The sequence below is a fragment of the Marmota monax genome, unplaced genomic scaffold, assembly GCF_021218885.2.
Source record: "Marmota monax isolate L192 unplaced genomic scaffold, Marmota_monax_Labrador192_F-V1.1 WCK01_AAM20220418_F8-fsc00127, whole genome shotgun sequence".
Taxonomy (NCBI): domain Eukaryota; kingdom Metazoa; phylum Chordata; class Mammalia; order Rodentia; family Sciuridae; genus Marmota; species Marmota monax.
Window position 1 is genome coordinate 3,427,820 of NW_026692894.1, and position 20,071 is coordinate 3,447,890.

Sequence of the window (20,071 nt, forward strand, 5' to 3'; positions counted from 1 at the left end):
ACCAGGCAAGCACCTGTAGAAACTCCATTCCACCAACTGCATTCTGGAGTGCTTCATGACTTTTCACTGGTAAACCTGGAGAGACCTCAGTCCTGCGCACTCAGGAAAGTGGCATGTGATCCTCTTCACTGATCTTAAACCCAGCAGGCCCACTTCCACGTCATTCAGCTGATGCTAAGGAATGGACCTCTGGCCGCTCATGTTCAGCTTTCCTCTGACCAGGTCTCCCTATGTCTTGCTATTAGTAGTCTTGTTTTTTGTCATTTTTTGTTTGTAGCGTTATTTATGACCATGCTTCCCCCTCCAGTTAGGGGTGCTGGCTTTCCACCTAAAGCACCATTTGTAGTCATCGCCTTCAAAGAGCTCCTTTCAGCAAACAGTCTGGGCCCATCCCCAGGGACTCTGCTAATACAGGACCCAGAGCCACCGAGATGCAGTCAGCAAGGTGCATTCAAAATCCACTAAGGTGGTAAGAAGGAGGTGGAGGAGAAAAAGAACAGCTAATGCATTCATTAAGTTCTGAACATGTATTACAATATTGTAAGCATGACACATGGAAAAGGCGCAGGTACATACGCCAGCCAGGAAGGTTTATTGCAGTCGAGATGCAAACTTAATGTGAGGCTAGTGGTAATTAAGACAAAAACTGTTCTGTAGTTTTTGTTGTATGAGCTTTTAATTTTTTTAAATCCATTCTACATGAAAATAAGCTCTGCTCAGCACTTAGGGTTTTGTTGTTCTTGATTTTTTATTAGTTTGTGGGGCTGGAATCAAACCCAGGGCCTCATGTGTGCTAGGCAAGCACTCTACCACTGAGCTACAGCTTCAACCCAGCTCTTAGTTTTACAAGAAATTTCTTCCATGGGACTAAAGCTTTAGAAGTCGGAGATGCAAAAATGTCCTCCATAGTAGGTTCATAGCAGATACAATAGTGGATTCAACTCCAGGGTTTCTAGAGGTGGACTTAATTGAAAGTAAAAGTATAAGGGTAATTGCAATTCAATGAAAACAAGTCTGTGAAAGGCAGTATGGTTAAGTATGCAGCCTTCTGATTAGTTTGATCCAGAGAAAAATCCTACAGTAGTTTTTCTTAAACTTTAATATGTATATGAATCACCTGGGAACCTTGTTAAACTTTAGATTCTGATTTCAGTAGGTCTGGGGTAGGAGGAGGAAGACTAGATAGAGACTCTGCTTTTCTAACAAGCTCCCAGGTGATGCCAATGCAACTGGCTGGCATGTAATTTTTTTAAAAAAGAAGGAGTATCTGGATTGCAAAAGAACAGATGACTGACTCCATGTCTTCAAACAGCCATCAATAAATGCAATTTATCTGACTGGAACTTTTAAAATAGGTAGTCTGTGATCATATTCTCTAAAAAGGGCCCTAAGTGGCATAGATTATGTATCTGTAATGAGGAAAGAGGTGTCATTAAGACTGATGCAATTAAGTAGAATAAAATCAGGGTAAAGGCAAAGAGTGCTGGTGGTGGTGGTGGTATATGAAAGCCACCTGGACCCATATCCCATGGTAAGAATCCCCACCTTGGGAGAACCTAGCTGGGCCCCAAAGCTCTAGTTTCTAAGAAAAATTCAAAACCACTCCACTTACTCCTACCCCACAGAACCTTGACCAAATCAAGCACTATGGGATGATCAATTAAACAGCCATGAGAGCTCCCTAAAGCTGGTGCATTCCACCTGGACTTGCCTTTCCTAACTAGTCCATCATAGCTCATGACCCATCCCACCTCAACTATGTCATATCCCCAGTAATCGTTTAATAAAATAATTGTTGGTTTATATCATATAACTGGTTCTAGACATTCAGAATAACAAATGAATATACACATATGGTTGTTCAAACTATCCCATACAGGTGTTGATGGAGATAGTCACAAAAAAGAAGATGGAAAGTTCACATAAGTTAGGCAATCTGTATAATCCTTAACTGTTCATTATTAATTAATACACTAAATTACTTTGGTATAGGAAAAAAAGATACTTTACCAAATCATCAAAAATATCTCTCTGATGCACATGGATGGTAATTAGAGTTTCAAATTTCACTCTATCAAACTTGCTTAGGTCATGCGTTGTCTGGCTAATAAGAACATTTAGAATATCCAAAAATTTCTGATTGGTTACTTGCATGATTTTCCTGTCATCTTTTGCATTATTTAAAGCTTCTTCTGAATCATGTGTCCATAACATCTGAATTCCCAGAAGCCCAACCTGCAAACCCAGTAAAGAAATATTTAAAGTGTATCTACAATAAGATGTAGTGGCCACTTATTCACGCGAAGACAAACCAGATTTTACTTGTTTTTAACTAAGAAACTACTCTGAAAGGGAGGGCAGACATCTCACATCCTAATTATTAATATTTAATTATTTCAATGTACACAAGTAAATAATTAATGGCCACCGTTTATTAAACTACGTATGTTGTCTTAGTCATTTAGTGTTATTATAACAGGATAGCACAGACTGGACAATTTATAAAGAAATTTATTCCTCACAGTTCTGGGAGCTGGGAAGTCAAAATCTAGGAGCCAGGACCTGGTGAGGGCCTTCTTGCTGCATCATCTCATGGCAGAAGGCAGAAGGGCAAGAGCATGTGCAAGCTAGTGCTAAGGGGCCAAACATGTTCTATTTTTTTTTTTTTGTAGTTGTAGATGAACAGACTGCCTTTATTTTAAAAAATAAATAATAAATAATAAAATAATTAGTTGGTTTATATCACATAACTGGTTCTAGACATTCAGAATAACAAATGAATATACACATATGGTTGTTCAACTGGCTGGCATGTAATTTTTTTAAAAAGGAGGAATATCTAAATTGCACTTTTTATGTGCTGCTGAGGATCAAACCCACTCATATGCTAGGCAAGCGCTCTCCCACTAAGCTACCCAGCCCCAGCCCCCAAATATGCCCCCAAAACTGCTCACATGATAACCAACCTACTCTGGCTATAATGACATACATTAATCACGAGGGCAGAGCCCCTATGATGTAATCACCACTTATTAAACCCCAATTCCCAATACTATTGCTTTGGGTTTAAGTTTCTGACACATCCAAATTATAGCATATGTTACGGAAGATGCTTATGAAATGTTTTTATAGAGGGCCCGAGATCACCAGATACCTCCATTGTTTTTCTTTCTCAAGAAAAGCAAATGGAATTAATAAACTCTTCACTGTGTATTTTCCCTTGAGCAAGGTTTTCCAAAGGTTTCTTTGCATCTTCTAAATACAATATGCTGCCTATCTTCTTTCTTGATCTCTCACTCTCTATAATATCCATGCCATCTATATCATCTATGTCTCTATTTTTATAGTTAACTACAAAAGACAGAAAGTGTGGAGGGCAGAAGTTTGTCCTTGGCATCCTGGTGAAGGCATAAAGAAATTGTAAATAGGTGTCACCTAACGCCTATAATTTCTGCTCTAGGAGAGATCATAAAAGTAATCATCAATATTATTCATTATGTGTGCATATATACACACACATATCATTATTTTTACATTATATTTTATAAATCGTATTTTTATATATATGGATATAAAGAAAATCCTGAAAGCTGGTCAACTTTCCTATTATACCCTGCTTCACTTCACCACAGCTCTGAACTTGCTCTCAACTTTCCACTCAATACTAGATCCTTGGTCTAAATTAGACTTCAGAATATAGAGGATGAATTTCCTAGGAGAGGGAAAATATGCTGATTTAACCTAAGAAGATATTTTCTAAGCTTACCATATAAAGTACTTTATAAAGCTTTATCAAAAAGGTAATAATACTAATAAGAATACTAAAACTTATCAAGATACTATGTAATACAAAAATCATAATATTAAAATATTCCGTCCAATAAAGGTTGATTCTATATTTGTGCACATGCAATTTGAATGAGTAATTTCTTAACATCTCTGCTGTCTCCACTGTGGGTTGGATTTCAAATTCGTGTTGTGGGGAATTGTTGCAGAAGAAATATAGTTTGGGCAAAAACTGCCTGTATTTTCCTTGGATAGTTCTCATCGTCTGTCTCACACTATTTCTTATCAGATCATGAATTACCATTTTTCATTTATCTGAGATGAAGATTTAATGAAACTCATTTCTGATATTGGGTTTTAATACTACTTGACGCATAACAATGCATTTCTAAGAGACACGGGACATGAGAGCAGTTTGTGAAAATAGCTATTCCACCCCCAGCCTCTTCCAGGTCTTCTCTCTAAGATGCTAGTTGCAGGAGAAAGCCTCCTTGACATGTATACCAATTTACCCTTTAAATCACTTGAAGTCAAGAGAAACAAAAAGGCAATATAGATTTCATCTCAGGAAAAGGCAGGCTCATTCCTTTCATATATGTGCATTCCCAGGGCTGCATCAGTATCCTATTTACCTATGAACTGGCATGCATGCGTGTGTGTGTGTGTGTGTGTGTATCTGGAAGATGAAATTTTCCATGCATATGTGTGTGTATATGTGTGTGTGTGTGTGTCTGTGTGTGTGTGTATCTGGAAGATGAAATTTTCCATAAGTGGTTTCAGTCTTGCCACATGTCCTCAATGAAGGGAGAACACTTTGCCGGGGGATATTGGGTAGATGGTGCCGGCTGACAGGCAGATGTGGGGAGATGAGGTTGGGTGCAGATGGGTTGCCACTTTAGTCCAAAGCTACAGCAGCCTGCACACTGTCAGGTCCACACCACCTAAGCAGACCCTTACTCCACCCTACCCCACCCCTGATTTCCCTTTCTTTCTTTCTTTTTTTTTTAATATATATTTCTTTGTTTAGTTGTAGTTGGACACAATACCTTTATTTTATTTATTTTCTTGTGGTGCTAAGAATTGAACCCAGTGCCCAGTGCCTCGCACATGCTAAGTAAGCGCTCTACTGCTAAGCCACTACTCCAGCCCCTACTTTTCTTTTAATATTAGTAAATACTGTACTGGGAATTAACATTAATTAATATTTAGTAAATACCATGCTTCTCACCTGTGCTGGGAAGTGACCGAGGAAAGGTAAAAGTTGAAATCCTGAATCGCTGATTTGATAGAATGCAGACCTAATTATATTATGCAAGGATGACATCTGCACTCTCAATAAATCCATAAGCCAAATCTCTACAGGACCCTTGGCCATCACAGGACTATCCAACTAAAAACATTCACACAAATAGATTACAAACCGACAATAATTTTTAAATGTCACACACTTGACTTTATAAATCATGATATCTCCATGCAAATTGTTTTATAATTATACAAAGTATGTAAAACATGGGTATAAACATCTATTACCATAATTGGAAGGAACTATATAGATCATTTAGTCTCGACTCTCATTTATCAATGATAAAAATGAGTCTCAGTTAAGTTAAATGATTTCACCAAACAAGTTTGTAAGAAAGTCAGAGCTACAGAATTAGAACCCAAGGTTACTAACCCTCTGCCCGCTGCCTTCTCCCCAACCTCAAGTTTTAAAGAAATCCTAATAACAAAATCATAACCAAAGCAAATTACAAGAATTTTTTCTCCTTCTCTTGATATGACAGCCATCATACGATCATAGTCTTTGGCATGAAATGTCACCTCATTTATGTTGTCAGACACTGCAGGGAGATGTGGCTGTAAGAAACATGATAGAGAGATACATGACACATTAGGCTAAACACTACATAATAATGAAGCATGGAATCTGTTGGTTAAATTTTTTTAAAGATATATTTTGTCTCTATATTGCTTTAATCTGTTATATAATGTCTCATGAGGACTTATTCTTCATAGATGACACCTTATTGTTTCATCCTAATGTGTTGGAAGGGACCAGGCATTCCCTCTAGCCTCTTTTTTTTTTCTTCAGTTTTTTAGTTGTAGATGGATACAACTATTATTTTATTTATTTATTTTTTTATGTGGTGCTGAGGATCAAACCCAGTGCCTCACACGTGCTATGCAAGTGCTCTACCACTGAGCCACAACCCCAGCTCTGAGGCTCACTTTTTAAAATCCCACAGAATGTTTTCTCCAAGTTCTGCAAAATTTGATGGCACTATATTGCCCCTTCTCCCTTCAGATGGAGCCTGAATCATACTATCGCAGCCCTCTCCCCTCCCAGACATGCCCAGTTCTGCCTTGGTCCTTAGCTTTCCGTCTGCCTTTCACAGATTTTACATCTCTCCTCTCTTTTCTCACCCCCACAACTCCCTGGAAGCCAACAAGGAAGAAAATAGTAGCCATTCCCAGATCCCCAAACCAGAAACAGCCTGGGATAAGTAAGGCTTCCTATGCCCTGCGTGTGGATTGTCTCTTCCTCCTGAGGTGCTGCTCTTGGAAATGACTAAAAGCATTTGAGAAGAAAAAAGGACCAATCTAAACCACGACCCCATTTGGTCTAAGAATATTTAGAATAAGATTCTCATCAGGGTGAATCCAGTCAGCGAGCGCACAGTGTGTGCAGTACTGTTTTTTGCATTGTCTCATGTAATCCTCATGACAATCCTGTAAGATGGAGACCATTAATGTCCTTACTTTACAGATAAGGAAACCAAGGCACGGGAAAATTAAGAAGCTTGCCAAGGTCGCATAGCTAGCCAGGGGTACAGCGGGTGACACTACATCATCAATGCCACTGGATTGTGTGAGGCTGGCAGGCTTAGAATCCACAGTAAACAGGATGTTCTATAAGCAACATAATCTTTAGTGTTCATCTTTCCTGTCTACCCATTTTAGATGTTAACTTTATTTTTATTTTGGATTATGCATGCTGTTGAAAAAGCACCTTAAATCCTAGATACTTAAGATTGTACCTGTATGGTATGGGAATCACTGGCTTGTCCAAGGATTTCCAGGAGAACTGGATCAGATACAAAGAAGAATCTTGGAAATAATAACCGCTTCTTCTCCAAATACCTTCAGATAAAGTCAACACACATTACCAAAAGTGACTTTTTTTTTGAATTATGAATGTTTTTCATAAGACATCACTAACATCTTCAAAAAGATAACAGCAAACACCTACAGATATCACCTCTGGACTGTTTAGAGAGAACAAAAGCTGTGCTCCACCACAGATGGCGTTCAGGAAAACAAGGGAAGCAATGAAAGTGACTCGGAGAGAGGCCTCCTGCCATCCGCCTCCCCTACCTCCTGAGAGCTTCCTAAGAGTAATGGGAACCTCATGGCTCAAACCCACAGTGAACAGTGAATTTATCTCCAAACGAGGACATTGTGAGGATGACATGGGGGACCATTAACCACTAAGTCAGGACAGAGGCAGTCACTGGAACAAACTGGAATCCCTATTTCAAATGGAAACTGAAAGCAAATTTGATTTTAAGAAAAACATTTACAAATTTCTTTAATTATCTGTGAATTCATCTCATTAGCTGTTCTCTCAGTGAAATTCTATACTCCACTGCCCATAGTGGACTGAAGGGTAGCCCCTCCAGAAGGCATGTCCACATACTATTCCCTGCAATCTATAAGTGTGACATTGGGAAAGGAGGTCTCTGCAGATGTAATGAAATCAAGGATCTTGAGAAGACATCATCCTACATAATCCAGATGATCCAGATGAGCTTTAAACCCAAAGACAAGTGTCCTTGTAAAAGAGGGAAAGGAGCTGACCAGGTAACAACACACATAGGAAGTGGAGTTTGGTGGTCACAAGCCAAGGAGCTCCCAACACCATCACAAGCTGTAAGCAGCAAGGAAGGATTCTCCAATAAAGCCTTCAGAGGGAGCTGACAATTTTGACTTCATATTTCTGGTCCCTAGGGCTGTGAGAGAATAAATTTCTATGGCTTTAAGCCACATAATTTGTCACAGCATCCTTAGAAAACTAATATAATGTCTTTTAAATTTTTTATTGGTTCTTTTTGTTATACATGACAGTAGAATTCATTGTGGTATAATTATACAAGTATGGAATATATCTTACTCTAGTTAGGACCCCTTTCTTGTAGACGTGCATGATGAAGGGATTCACTGTGATGTTTTCACATACGTACATAGGAAAGTTATGTCAGATTCATTCCACTGTCTTTCCTTTTCCTATGCCCCCTTCCTGCCCTCTACTCCCCACTGTCTAATCTACTGAACTTCTATTCTTCCCCTCTGCCCCCCTTATTGTGAGTTAGCTTCCACATATCAGAGAGTACATTTGACCTTTGGCTTTGGGGAACTGGGTTATTTCACTTGGCATGATAGTCTCCAGACCCACCCATTTACTGACAAGTATAATGAAGTTATTCTTTTTTATGGCTGAGTATTATGGCTTTACGGCTGTATTGTGTAGATATACCACATTTTCTTTATCAATTCATCTGTTGAAGGGCACTTAAGGTGGTAGAAAACTAACACAATACCTTCACTCACCTACCACAAGTCTAAGAAAAACTAAAGTTTTGTGAAAATTTAAAATCCTATTCCAACTTCAACCATCACCAGAAAACCAGAAAAGCAGTCCATAGTAGTAATTTGTGTGGGATAAACACCATCACATATAAAATGATGCATCATTTTAAGAGTCAGATCTTACCCTGTAAGTGACTTCTGACACAATTCCAGCTGCTCGTGTAGATGGGGCAAGAGTTGCCCCATGGTTTCATCTCCAACACAACAACTGATTACATTGGGATTCTCATGAGCTCGCTGCATTATTTTTATCCACGCCTTGTCAATATTCTGAAACCGTTTTGCTTCCTAAAAACAAATCCATAGGGAGTAAAGATTAGCATGTGGATATTTGAAAAAGCAAAGTGTTCAGTTTGGACCTTCTTACAGTTCTTCAAACCAGCCTAGATTAATCTTAGGCTACATAATTTAAACCACTTTTTTTCAACTGAATTAATTCTGAAGAACACAAAACCCTGAACTTATAAAGCTTCTTATTAAAAATACTTCTCCATCACAATGGGGTTTACCAGTTATTTGTTTCCTTGCATTTAATACATTTTTTGAAGTGCTACATGATTAATTTGCAGAGCTATCAACTTAAAGTTCAAATCCAGTCATTCAGCACTCCAGGTGTTTTGGTTCAATGAGCAAAAAGTGAAGAAGCATGAAAATAATTTGATCTCAGGGTCCTTGGTATAATTACAACTCATTGGTACCCCAGGCAGGAGATAAGAAAGAAAAAAAGGGGGTAAAAAAACAGTGAAAACACAAAACAAAGCTTCATTTACATTTGTGCAAATGAAAACTTTCTACTTACTATGGATGATAGGAAACTTTGCATTCAGTTGCAAAATGCCTCTAGAAATTGGCATAATTATGCCTCTATTAAAAATGCAACTTTCTAATTAAAAAACAAAACCAATATGTTTTAGTTTTGTACTCTAAAAATGTATTACAAAGAAAAAAAATCAAGTATTTTCAATACCTTCTGTCCTTGATTTATAACCTATATAGATCCTGTCTGTAGATAGAAAACCTTTAGGAATTTCTAGCTTAATTATTTCAGGCTTAATTTTCTAATAGGAAAGTTACCTTCATAGTCTAAATCCATCAGTTAATTATTGACATTTGCTTAAAAGTCCCCAAAGGAGCTCTTTCAAAGGTTTCATTACAAGGTTCTCAGGCTATTTCTTTACCCCACAGTATATTTCTGATCTGCTAGTAGCAGACTTACTAAGAGTTAATCTGTGCCTACAGAATACAGATTAATCTTAATACAATTCTCAGAGGAATATTATAAGGTTAGCTCTTGGAAGAGATGAACTACTATAATTTAACAGTTCTGTATTTGAAAGTAACCTCACATAGTTCATCTCAAGATTTTTCAGTGTTTGAAACTACCTGTTTCTTCTTTCTGCTAATGTAAATCAGAGGTGAGCATTTTTTCCCCCATAAAGGGCTGGATAGTAAATATTTAAGACTTAATGGACTATATGGTGTATGTTCCAATGACTCTGCTCTGCTGTTATAGTGCTAAAGCAACCATGGAGAATATGCAAATGAGTGGATGTGGCCATGTTCCAATAAAACTTTATTTAAAGCAGGTGAGCAGCCAGAGTTTGCCAACCAGTAGCATGGGCAAAACTTAACCACACATCTTTCACAGAGACCTGCAGGTCACACATACCCAATTATTTTATCAGGCATTACAAAAGCCCTATTTACCTGAGGGAGCTGTTTGGCAATATCTCCACCTACAAAGACAGCTTCGAGGTAGACCCAAAGATTCTGCACCACTAGCCACTCTTCAATTATGTCTGAGGAAGTGGACAATTTATACACCCAATTCTGTATAGTTTTTTTAAATGGGGTATTATATCTAAAAGGCAAGAATGGAAAAATGTTATGTTTCAAGGAAGATTAGTAAATAGTGTGACCTAACAAAGTTAATCACAGGAGAAACATTTCTTTGGGAATAAACATTTTGTCCTAAAAGGGCAGTCCCTCAGAAATATCATACAACTAAGGAAATCTTTGCTTTTTATTAATAAAGCTTATATAATTATAGTGATTTCACTTATTGTTCCCATGTGTCAGTCATGAAATAGAAAAATGGGGCAAGACTTATGGCATGGAGGACTGGCAAAGAACTGTGCTGTTGGCTCCTGGGATAAGACAATAACAAGAATAATGTGGTTTTCCCAGACTCTGTGAGCCTAAGCCAAGTGGGGACTTACTGTGAGAGCGACACATAACTCACTGTTTGCTACTCTACTCTGTAGAAAGAGACCTTTACCCAGGGATTTTCCTTCTATGAATGGTCTTAAAGTCTTCATCTAAGAGATAGATCATCTCTAATGCGACAAAACAAATCTAATCCTTAAAGATCAGGAGAGGACTAGGTATCGCCAAGCTCATACAGAGAAAGATTACAGCAAAATTAGTGTCAAGCTTGAGGTCCCTCCTCCACCCATAAACCGTCAGGAGCTGCCCTGGATGAACACACCTTTAAGTCCTGATGCCTGGGTCACTGAACAATTATTGAGGTCTACAGAAACTTCAGCATTACCTCAGCTCAGATAACAAGGCGTGGCTCCAGGTGTAGGCATCGCCCGTCACCCGCTGGGGTTGAGTACTGTCATCTGTTCCTTTGTAATCCTACCCCTTTACCCTTTTGGGGATAGAATGTTCCATGGAACCTCCCCTTGTGTGTCCCCTATATAAGAATAAAGAATTCCAGTAGCTTTCTCTCTTTCCACAGACCCTTAAGATCAGAGAGGCATCACAGATTTTGAAAAGGTACTTTTGTGTGTTTGCATGCTTTCTTTGTCATTTTCTTAAGTTATTGGAATAGACAGATTTTGTGAACCCAGCATTAGGTCACCAGCTAGGATAGATGGCAGTAACAGACCATGAATTCCACCAGGCACTACAATTTTGCAGTGCTAGCAATCCAGGAGAGCTATACCAAAATAGTCTGGGTCCTGTTTCCTGGTCATCAGTGTTGGCTGAAGAATGAGAAGCCACACATGAAAGCAATGTACGGGTGATGCCTACACCATGAGGAGGCTTGGCACTTAGAGACTTGCATTTTTATGGTGAAGAGTGGGGATATCTGTGTCGGTTCCACTGTGGCTCGAATGAGGCCACCATTCATCATTAACAAGCTCAGAGGTACATGTGATTTGAAGCACAGACTTAGGAAATTTCAATGGGAATGTCAAGTCTTTGATCTGGGATTTCATGTGTGAAATGTTCGTGGACCAGATAGGCACGGAAGCCACTGAGCAGGAAGATCTGGTATCTGGGAACTCCCAGAGGCACCCCTGCTGGTGAGATGGCCAGATACAAGTGAACTCCTACCCAGTACTGCCAAAAGGTCCGGTATAACACTGGGGATGGGTGTGACCCATTAAGAACCAAGAAGCCTACCTGCCCCCACCTCTATCCTGTTTTTGCGAAGAACTTTCTATCAAATCCTTTTGATCTGTGCCGATACAAATAAACCAGACGTCCAGGCCCTTTTTCTTGTTAGAAGCTGCAAGCCTCTGGTAAGCTTGGCCCATCACTGCCCGCTCCCCGAAAATATATTTCCTGTGTCTTGTGGTTATTTCTTAGTATTATTTTCTTAGCTTTTATTTCTCAGCCAGCCCATCCCTCTGGAGGGGAACCCTTTCCCTCACCCATGGGGGACGTGTGCAAGACTGAAGTGTTTACAAGAACACAAGGTACCCATAAAGCTGAGCTCAACAGAGAAACACAAGAAACAGAGTGGATGCCGTGGAAGAACTGATGGGCAGCTACCGGGTAAGGATCCCAATTTTAGTTACAGCACGAGGCTAAGTTCAGTTTATGGCCATGGCAAATAGTTTTGATGTGGAATCAAGTGTTTCCTGGGGAACAGCACTGATTCACTAGGGCTTCTGAAACCACATCCAGGTAGTCCCAGAGGACAGCAGTGCCTCCTCTGAGGTCAGTTTGTGGTTAGTAATGGAACAGGATTTCCAGATTTCAGTAGGTGCCGCAAAGTTCTCTAGGAGGAGAATCTCCCAAAATGTGACGACTTTGTAGATATCCAGTACTCTTCCTAGTTTAACGCTGAGTTTACCAGGACCATAAATAGGTATTATACCCATCAGGTTATATCCAAGCAAATACAAAGTTTAAGGATTTACATCCTGAACTCCTTGGCCACAGACACAGCTCAGGACAATCTATGCCCTCTTCTTCAAGAGGCCATCATGCAGGAAGTCAGGATGGCAAAATCTGCAATGGGGAAGTAGTTGCCCAGGAAGTCCAGGAACCAATAAACATCTTAGGATCACCTTTGCAAGGACTATTCAGATTCCCTGAGAGCAGAGGAGGTACTCTGGGAGTTTGATCTCAATATATTCAAGCCAGTCAATTAATACATTATTCAAACACAAGGCTGCTCCTGGGGCCAGGCCACACAGGTGCCATTCATTACCCAGGAACCTGGAGAAGGGGTGTGAGAATCCCCATGTTCCCTGGACATTGTCTCTGTTAATGATGGGGTTGTGACATATTTCTTAGGTATGTTAGGATAAAAAAAAAAAAAAAACAGCCAGGAACTATGGTCTAGTCACATAAGAGAATATAGGTTGCAAATCCCAGATCAAAGACTTGACATTCCCATTGAAATTTCCTAAGTCTGTGCTTCAGATCACATGTACCTCTGAGCTTGTTAATGATGAATGGTGGCCTCATTCGAGCCACAGTGGAACCGACACAGATATCCCCACTTTTCACCATAAAAATGCAGGTCTCTAAGTGCCAAGCCCTCTTATGGGTACATTGCTTTCATGTGTGGCCAGCTTGCTTTTCCTGAGACGCTGGGCAAATGCTTGAACAGGGTTAGCTAAAGACAGCAATGACAAGAACTCAGAGGAACAAAAAAGAGACAATAAAATAAAGAGGACATCTCAGTACGGAGCCAAGATGTTCAGAGAACCTGCCAATGGGACGGGGTATAATTATGATGGGGACACCTGGAAAACAATAGGTCAGGGTAGATGATGAGTACCATAAAAGAAAGGATGGGGATCATGATTTTGGGGTGAAATAGTTCTCACTGGAACAAGTAAGAGCTAGCACTGTAGGGCAGAAACTCATGTGGTGCCACAGCTGCAAACTTGGGGTTTACCTAATATTTTATAACCCTAAACACCAAATTAAAGTCTCTTCCCCAAATGATAAAATTACCTGTTGCTTAGTAAGGAGCCTAAGACCATTAAACTGTCCTCCATCAGAGTGATGATTTCTCCTGATTCAGTTCCTTTGAGCAGGAGCTCGCCCTTGCCCTTAAATGTTGCAAAACTCAGGTTCTGGTTGGTCCAGTTCTCAATCACCTGAGTCAACTTGGCCTCAATATCCTTTTCCTTACTGGCAGATATGCAAATATCCTGCAGAGAAAAATCAAAGAATACAGCATGACATTTCCAACCTCAAGTTAAATGCGTCATAAAATCGTAGATTTTTGCTCAGAAAGGGACTCAGAAGCCATCTAGTCCAGGAAGTCATTTTGCAAGTAAGAAAACCAAGCCTCTTGCGCTGCAGGTTCACACCAGAACCTTATGACTCGACTACAAATTATTCTCTTGGACCACATATATAAGATAATGGAATATAAATCATTTTTAAAATTTAATTTAGTTTTATTAATTTTTCGTGGTGCTGGGGATCAAACACAGAGCCTTTGTACGCTAGGCAAGCAGTCAATCCCTGAGTGACCCCCCAATCCTTGATCAAGTTTCTAACTGGCGTTTTTGACTAACAGGGAGATAATCCCAGCTGGGAGGCCAGCTGGGAGAAACAAATGAGAATAGTGTGAATCTATTTCAAGTAACATATAAATATTACCAATGTTCTTGCCTGTTTCAGCTTAAAAGACAAAACTCTTTTTTTTTTTCTTATGGGTTTTCCTACTTACCTGAGAATTCTTGACATGAAAGTCTCACAAGGGAAAATAAAAGTGACATATTTTCCCCACCATCCCTCAACTCACTTCATACTTAGGATCACCAAACCACAGAGATGGAAAGGAACGTAACGTGTAAGATGTTGCCACCAATACGCACAACACAATTTAGTGTGTCTTAAATGCCATGAGTGCCATCAACCACATGAGCTCTAAGGAGACAGAACTGACTTGGGCACTGTCAAAGAGGAAAGGCTTCTCACTGAGAAACAGGCACCATTCCAGTAGAGGGTGGCTTGTAGAGGAGGACATCCTAGTGGAGCAGAAAAAGACTTTCTGTAGAGGCAGGAAATCCTGCAGCAGCAGGAACCCAGGTGGGCTGGTGGGAGGGCATGTGGCAGAGCAGCAGGGTGCCTCTGAGCAGACAGTCCCCAGAGTCTGTCTGGGGTACCAAGAGTTAATACCTAATCCCTATAATTACTAAATAAATTTTCAAATGGCAGCCTATGACTGGCTACATCTTTAAATACAAAGCCTCCTCATAAAAATGAGATGTCACCAAGATTTTTTTCAACTGTTTCCTTCAATAGTATCTTAGTAATATTTACAAATAGGGCAAAAATGCATTGAAAGCAAAACTTTTGGTGTACATACACAGTTTTAAAAAAAAAGGCAGGGGAAGGCAGAAAATCCAAATCCATATATATGGGAGATTTCTGGTCATATGGTATATTTCCTCATCTCTAAAAGGCTTAGAATGATGGATAAAATATAAAAAGGGAAAACAGAAAACAAACCTAGCCAGGCTTTAAAACACAAGTGAGAAGTGGACTAGATAATAATGCAAACCCAAAGGCAGAGCGGAAGCTCAGACCTGCAGGTTGTGTCCAGAGGGGGCAGGCCTCTGGTGGCTCTGGGAATAGGAGACTAAAAGCATAGATCAGAGAGAAGAAACCAGGGCTAGATCCCTCCCTCTGTGGAAGGAGCCTGGAAACACTGCCTCCAGCTGCCATCTCGTCATCCAGATTAGATGATGCTGTGTACAGAGGGATGCAGTGACAGGGACCCAGCCGGACAAGCAGGACCTGAAACAGGTCAGCTCGTGCCTAGATCCGTCCCGCATAGCACAGTGGGGGATAAACTGCTGTTATAACACCTGGTTCTAGGTCCAGGGCTGAGGGAAGATGGGTAGTGGAAGAGGAAACACGAGGCCACCAGTCAAGGCAAGTCAAAACACAGAACAGAAGAAACAATTTTTAGCAAATCATGGAAGCCAAATTTTTTGAACTCCTGCCATTCAAAATGAACCCTCCCAGTGAACAAAAATCACAAAGTACATTTTAAAAACAATCTAATGCTCAGAAAGATAGCCAACATAAAAAACAACCAGAGCAAAAAAAAAAAAAAAAACTCAGTCCAGTTTCATGGAATAATCTGGAAACAATCTTTGTGCCTAAACTGGAGTTGTGGAGGATGGGAGGTGTAAGTGAAATAATCATGACCATGAGATGATCCTGTTGAAGCAAGGGCATCTCTGCTTTTGCATAGTTTGAAATTTTTAACAATAAAAAAAAATTCAAAATGTTTATGTTTAGGATACACAAAGAGATAAGTGAAGACATCTATAAAACTATACATTTGAAAATTATAAATCTGAGGATACATGTAGATTTAAGAATCTATAGAATTCAGAAAATTGAAAACAATGTAGAAAAAGAACATGTAGCTACCAAAAAGGGTCAGTAAAAAATCTTGGAAAGGAAGAAGGTAATAATTGATGAAATTTTAAAAACTTCGTAGACTTTTACAATTAACACCAAATTGGAAATTTAGAAAAAGAGCCCTGAGGAATTCAACAAGAATAAACAGATGTTTTTTTTTAAGTGGATGTGCAGTTAAGGAACAGGAGGACAGATTGAGAGGCTCCAAAATTAATATATTTTGAATAATCGTATTATTTCTTTGAGTGACAGGATTATTTTGTAAAAGCCAGGAATGCTCAAGATCAGTCTGCATTTTAAGGGTGCATAATAGAAGACGAGCAATAATCTCCCTAACACACCGTCAATTCATAACAGAAAGAGAATCAGAACTCGTGTTGGCTTTCGTGCAGAATGTGCTCCTCGTCTTGTTCTAGCAGAGCATCCCAACACCATTACCTGTCATAAGCATCCTAACCACTGTCCGTACTTCAGAACCCCTATACTCCAGAAATCTACATAATTAACTCTGCTACTAAAACTCTCCTCGTAACTATTTTATTCTTACAAGTCCAGGAGTATACCTACAGTTCCAATAGTTCCAACTCATACACCTTTCTATGCTAACACTTTCGAACACTCATACTAGCTTTATGGACATGACACATCTCAAAGCCTATTTTACTATCAAGTTTTCCACAGCAAGCATAACAAACATGTCTGATACAAGTTACTCTGATGGAGTACTTAACAGAAGCTCAAACCCTCTTGCTTCAAGAACTATAAGGGCCAAAGCTACTCAAGAATTAAAAAACCTCCATGAGCCAGATGCAGCAAGACAAATACCACATGTTCTCTCTCATGTCAAAGCTTAAAAAAAAAAAAGAGTAGAACAGGGATTAATTACTACTGGCTATAGAGGGGAATAGGAGGACAATGGGTAACAGGTGCCAAAACACAGCTGGATAGGAGGAATAAGTTTCGTTCTACAGCACAACAGGGTGACTCTACTTCATAGCAACTCATCACATGTTTTCCAAAGAGTCAGAAGAGGAGATGGAAATGCTAATTACCCTGATTTGATCATTACATATTGCAAACATGTACTGAAAGAATCACACTGTGCCCCATAAATTCTTACAATGATTATGTATTAAACTAAATAAAAAATCAAATAAAATGTCTACTTGTACAATTCTCAGAAAAGAAAGCCATTCTTTAAGGACCATATTGGTAAGAACTTCTGTACTTATGTACCTCAATGTCATCCTTATTTTTGAGGAGTGGTGCTTCCATGATATTTCTAAGACAAAAAGAATCAGATTCCACATCAAATGGGGTTCCAGTTAACTCGGAGATCCGGTCCCAGTGCCTCAGTTTCATCGCCTTATTGGTCATCATTTCTAGCAGTGGACATGACTCACTGAAATCATCGATTCTTTTTTTCAGATCCAAATAAGCTTGCCAATCTTTAAGTCCTTTGGGAAGCTTACGACACCTTTCAGAGAGAAAGAGAAAAAAAACTTCATCATCTGTGCATTTCTTTGAGGAAGGTGTTATGTACACACAGGAAAGAAGTGAGTCTGGGAAATACCCATAGGAGACTAAGGAGATAAGCACAATAAAAAGACAAGCTAATTCAACCGGAGCTCACCTGTTTTGAAATTCCTGCAGCTCTGCATTGATTTTTTCAATATCTACATCTCCCCAAAGTATCTCATAATAACCACTAATACTGCTCATCACAGTGTCATACAGTCCATATAGCTTCTGCAGCAAGTTGAGTTCTTTTCTGGGGAACAAAATAATTAAGTCATCATGGATTGGCAGAGTTCATACAATCAAAATTTCAAAATTATATGCATAACGTCTCTTAGACAAGAAATGCATACAACTCTCTAGGCTTTCAGCTCAAAATTTTTGTTAAAGTTCTATATATAATGTCAAGTTTAAAGGTTGGGATGTAGCTCAGTGGTAGAGCTCTGGCCTAGCATGTCTTGCCTTATACTGTAAATAAAAATAATAAAATAATAGGTCAAGTTCAAATGTTCAAAATAATACCATTATTTGATATTGACAAATGATTTGGTAAATTTGTAAAGGAAAAATAAATCTAAAACACACACTACAATCTTAATTATCTTATTTTTCCAATTCTTTTCATTTGCTTTTTTTCATAAACCTAAGAGTTAATTCATTATTACTCAATAGTTATTCCCAACTATGCTAAACATGACTAAAATAATAAGAATGATGAAATCTCCCAAATGATGATGCGATAGTGAATAAATCACTACCGCATCATTCTTTGGGTTTCTTGTCCTGTTTCTCAAAGTGCTACATCATCTTTCAAAAAAGCACAAAAACAGAACTCTGGAGACAACATTCTTGTAGTCTTTTGCTTGCTTAGCTTTTTGTTAATATGGCTAAGAATTCAGTTTCTCATTTTCTTCCTAAAGCATCAAACAGAAGAAATTTGACAAAAGAATATGTTTCCAAATCATTAAGGAAAAAAGGGGCAGAAAGCACACCTACACTCTAATTTTGAGCGTGAAATTAATTGCATAAGTGACATCTCACACTATGAGTCTTCAGAGGATGATAACCCAGATGAGTTTTAGGAAATTCCATAATTTAGGACTGAACAACAGATTTCATCAGGGGCAAGGACCTCACCAGGCAACAAGAACTGGACCATCCCATTTTGTGAAGGAGATAAATTTAACAGCATCTCATTATTGATGATGCTTGTGTAGTTTCATCTGATACATTTCATAAGTGGACAAGTGTTGAAGGCAGAAGCATATTCAAAGGAAATAGATGAAGTAGAAATGAAAATGTTCATTAAGTTGATCATTCAGATTTAAAAGTAAAGAAGTTTGTATTTATAGTGCAAAGAAGGAGACAGCCCTCAATTCAACAAAATTACAAGTTTTCAACAGTCTTGAGTTTGAACACTGCAAGTGTTAGAAAAATCAGAAGGAATGCTCAGCGAGAGATCCATGGGAGATGGAGGTGAAAGCTGGAATCAGTGTTTACCGCTGGGTTTGCCCAGGTTCATGCATGAGCACTAGCTGTATTTAAATGATGGCCTCTGCTTTGTGTTTATCTTCAAACCAGGACATCATGGAGCACAAGTTTGGGTTCACTGTGCTTAAGATCTTATTAAATTCTCTACTAAAAGTGTCTTTTTATCATCCTGTTATTCTGACTTCTATAAATTATTTATACAATTATTTTAAAATACCAAAATAAAAAGTGATCCACTGGTCCAGACGGTTAAGTGGTGATGATTATCACCACATTGAACCTCACACTGAGGATGCCTAGAATCCCCTAGAGAAGGTGTAAATGCACAAATTTCCCAGGACCCAATCCCAGAGACCCCAGTTCAATAAGATCAGCCATCTGCAATTCTCATACAGTTGGTTAAGGGGTTAAATTTGAAGATCAACTGTTTTAGAGAGAGAATGCAGACCATCTACTCTATACAGCTAACACATTTATCTTCAGAAAATTTCATGCCTATTTTATGGTGAAATTTTTATGCTATGACTAACATTAAGCTCTTTTCTAAAGTCAAGACTCTAATAAGTTAATAGCACTGCATTAATGTCCCTTTTGAGGAAAGGTATATTTAAAGTTATATTAAAAATATACTTGTTTACATCCTAGATCTATTGTTTAAAATCAACTAAGTTCTTTCACCATTGATTTCAATAAATTCTACACCTCCATTGTGGGAAAGAGCACATTAGCATAAGTGCAGTAAGAAGGGTAAAAGAGTTGAGGAAGGTTATTCCCGTAAATAAACTAAAGTTATTCAAAATTTGCAACACTCCTACACAATTACTTACATTGTTCACAACTAGTAAAAAAAAAAACAAAAGTAAAGAATAAACTAACTTTAGGTCATGCATGCCTAGAATTTCTGCAATCTATTTCTACTTCCCTGTGGGGCCAAGCCGGGTGTGGTGGCACATGCCTATAATCCCAGCTGCTTGGGAAGCTGAGG

General features: G+C 38.8%; 1 protein-coding gene across 1 annotated transcript in view; it reads right to left on the reverse strand.

Moving 5' to 3' along the window:
- Positions 1–20,071, reverse strand: part of Dnah8 (dynein axonemal heavy chain 8) — a 295,657-nt gene that overhangs the window by 164,783 nt on the left and 110,803 nt on the right. Inside the window, exons 33-41 of the mRNA XM_046450645.2 lie at positions 17,711–17,848; positions 17,314–17,554; positions 13,642–13,841; positions 10,144–10,297; positions 8,561–8,724; positions 6,828–6,930; positions 5,542–5,646; positions 5,015–5,176; positions 2,011–2,235 (exon numbers count right to left, since the gene is read on the reverse strand). Of these exons, the coding sequence (XP_046306601.2) occupies positions 2,011–2,235; positions 5,015–5,176; positions 5,542–5,646; positions 6,828–6,930; positions 8,561–8,724; positions 10,144–10,297; positions 13,642–13,841; positions 17,314–17,554; positions 17,711–17,848 (1,492 nt within the window). The remainder of the gene's footprint in view (positions 1–2,010; positions 2,236–5,014; positions 5,177–5,541; positions 5,647–6,827; positions 6,931–8,560; positions 8,725–10,143; positions 10,298–13,641; positions 13,842–17,313; positions 17,555–17,710; positions 17,849–20,071) is intronic.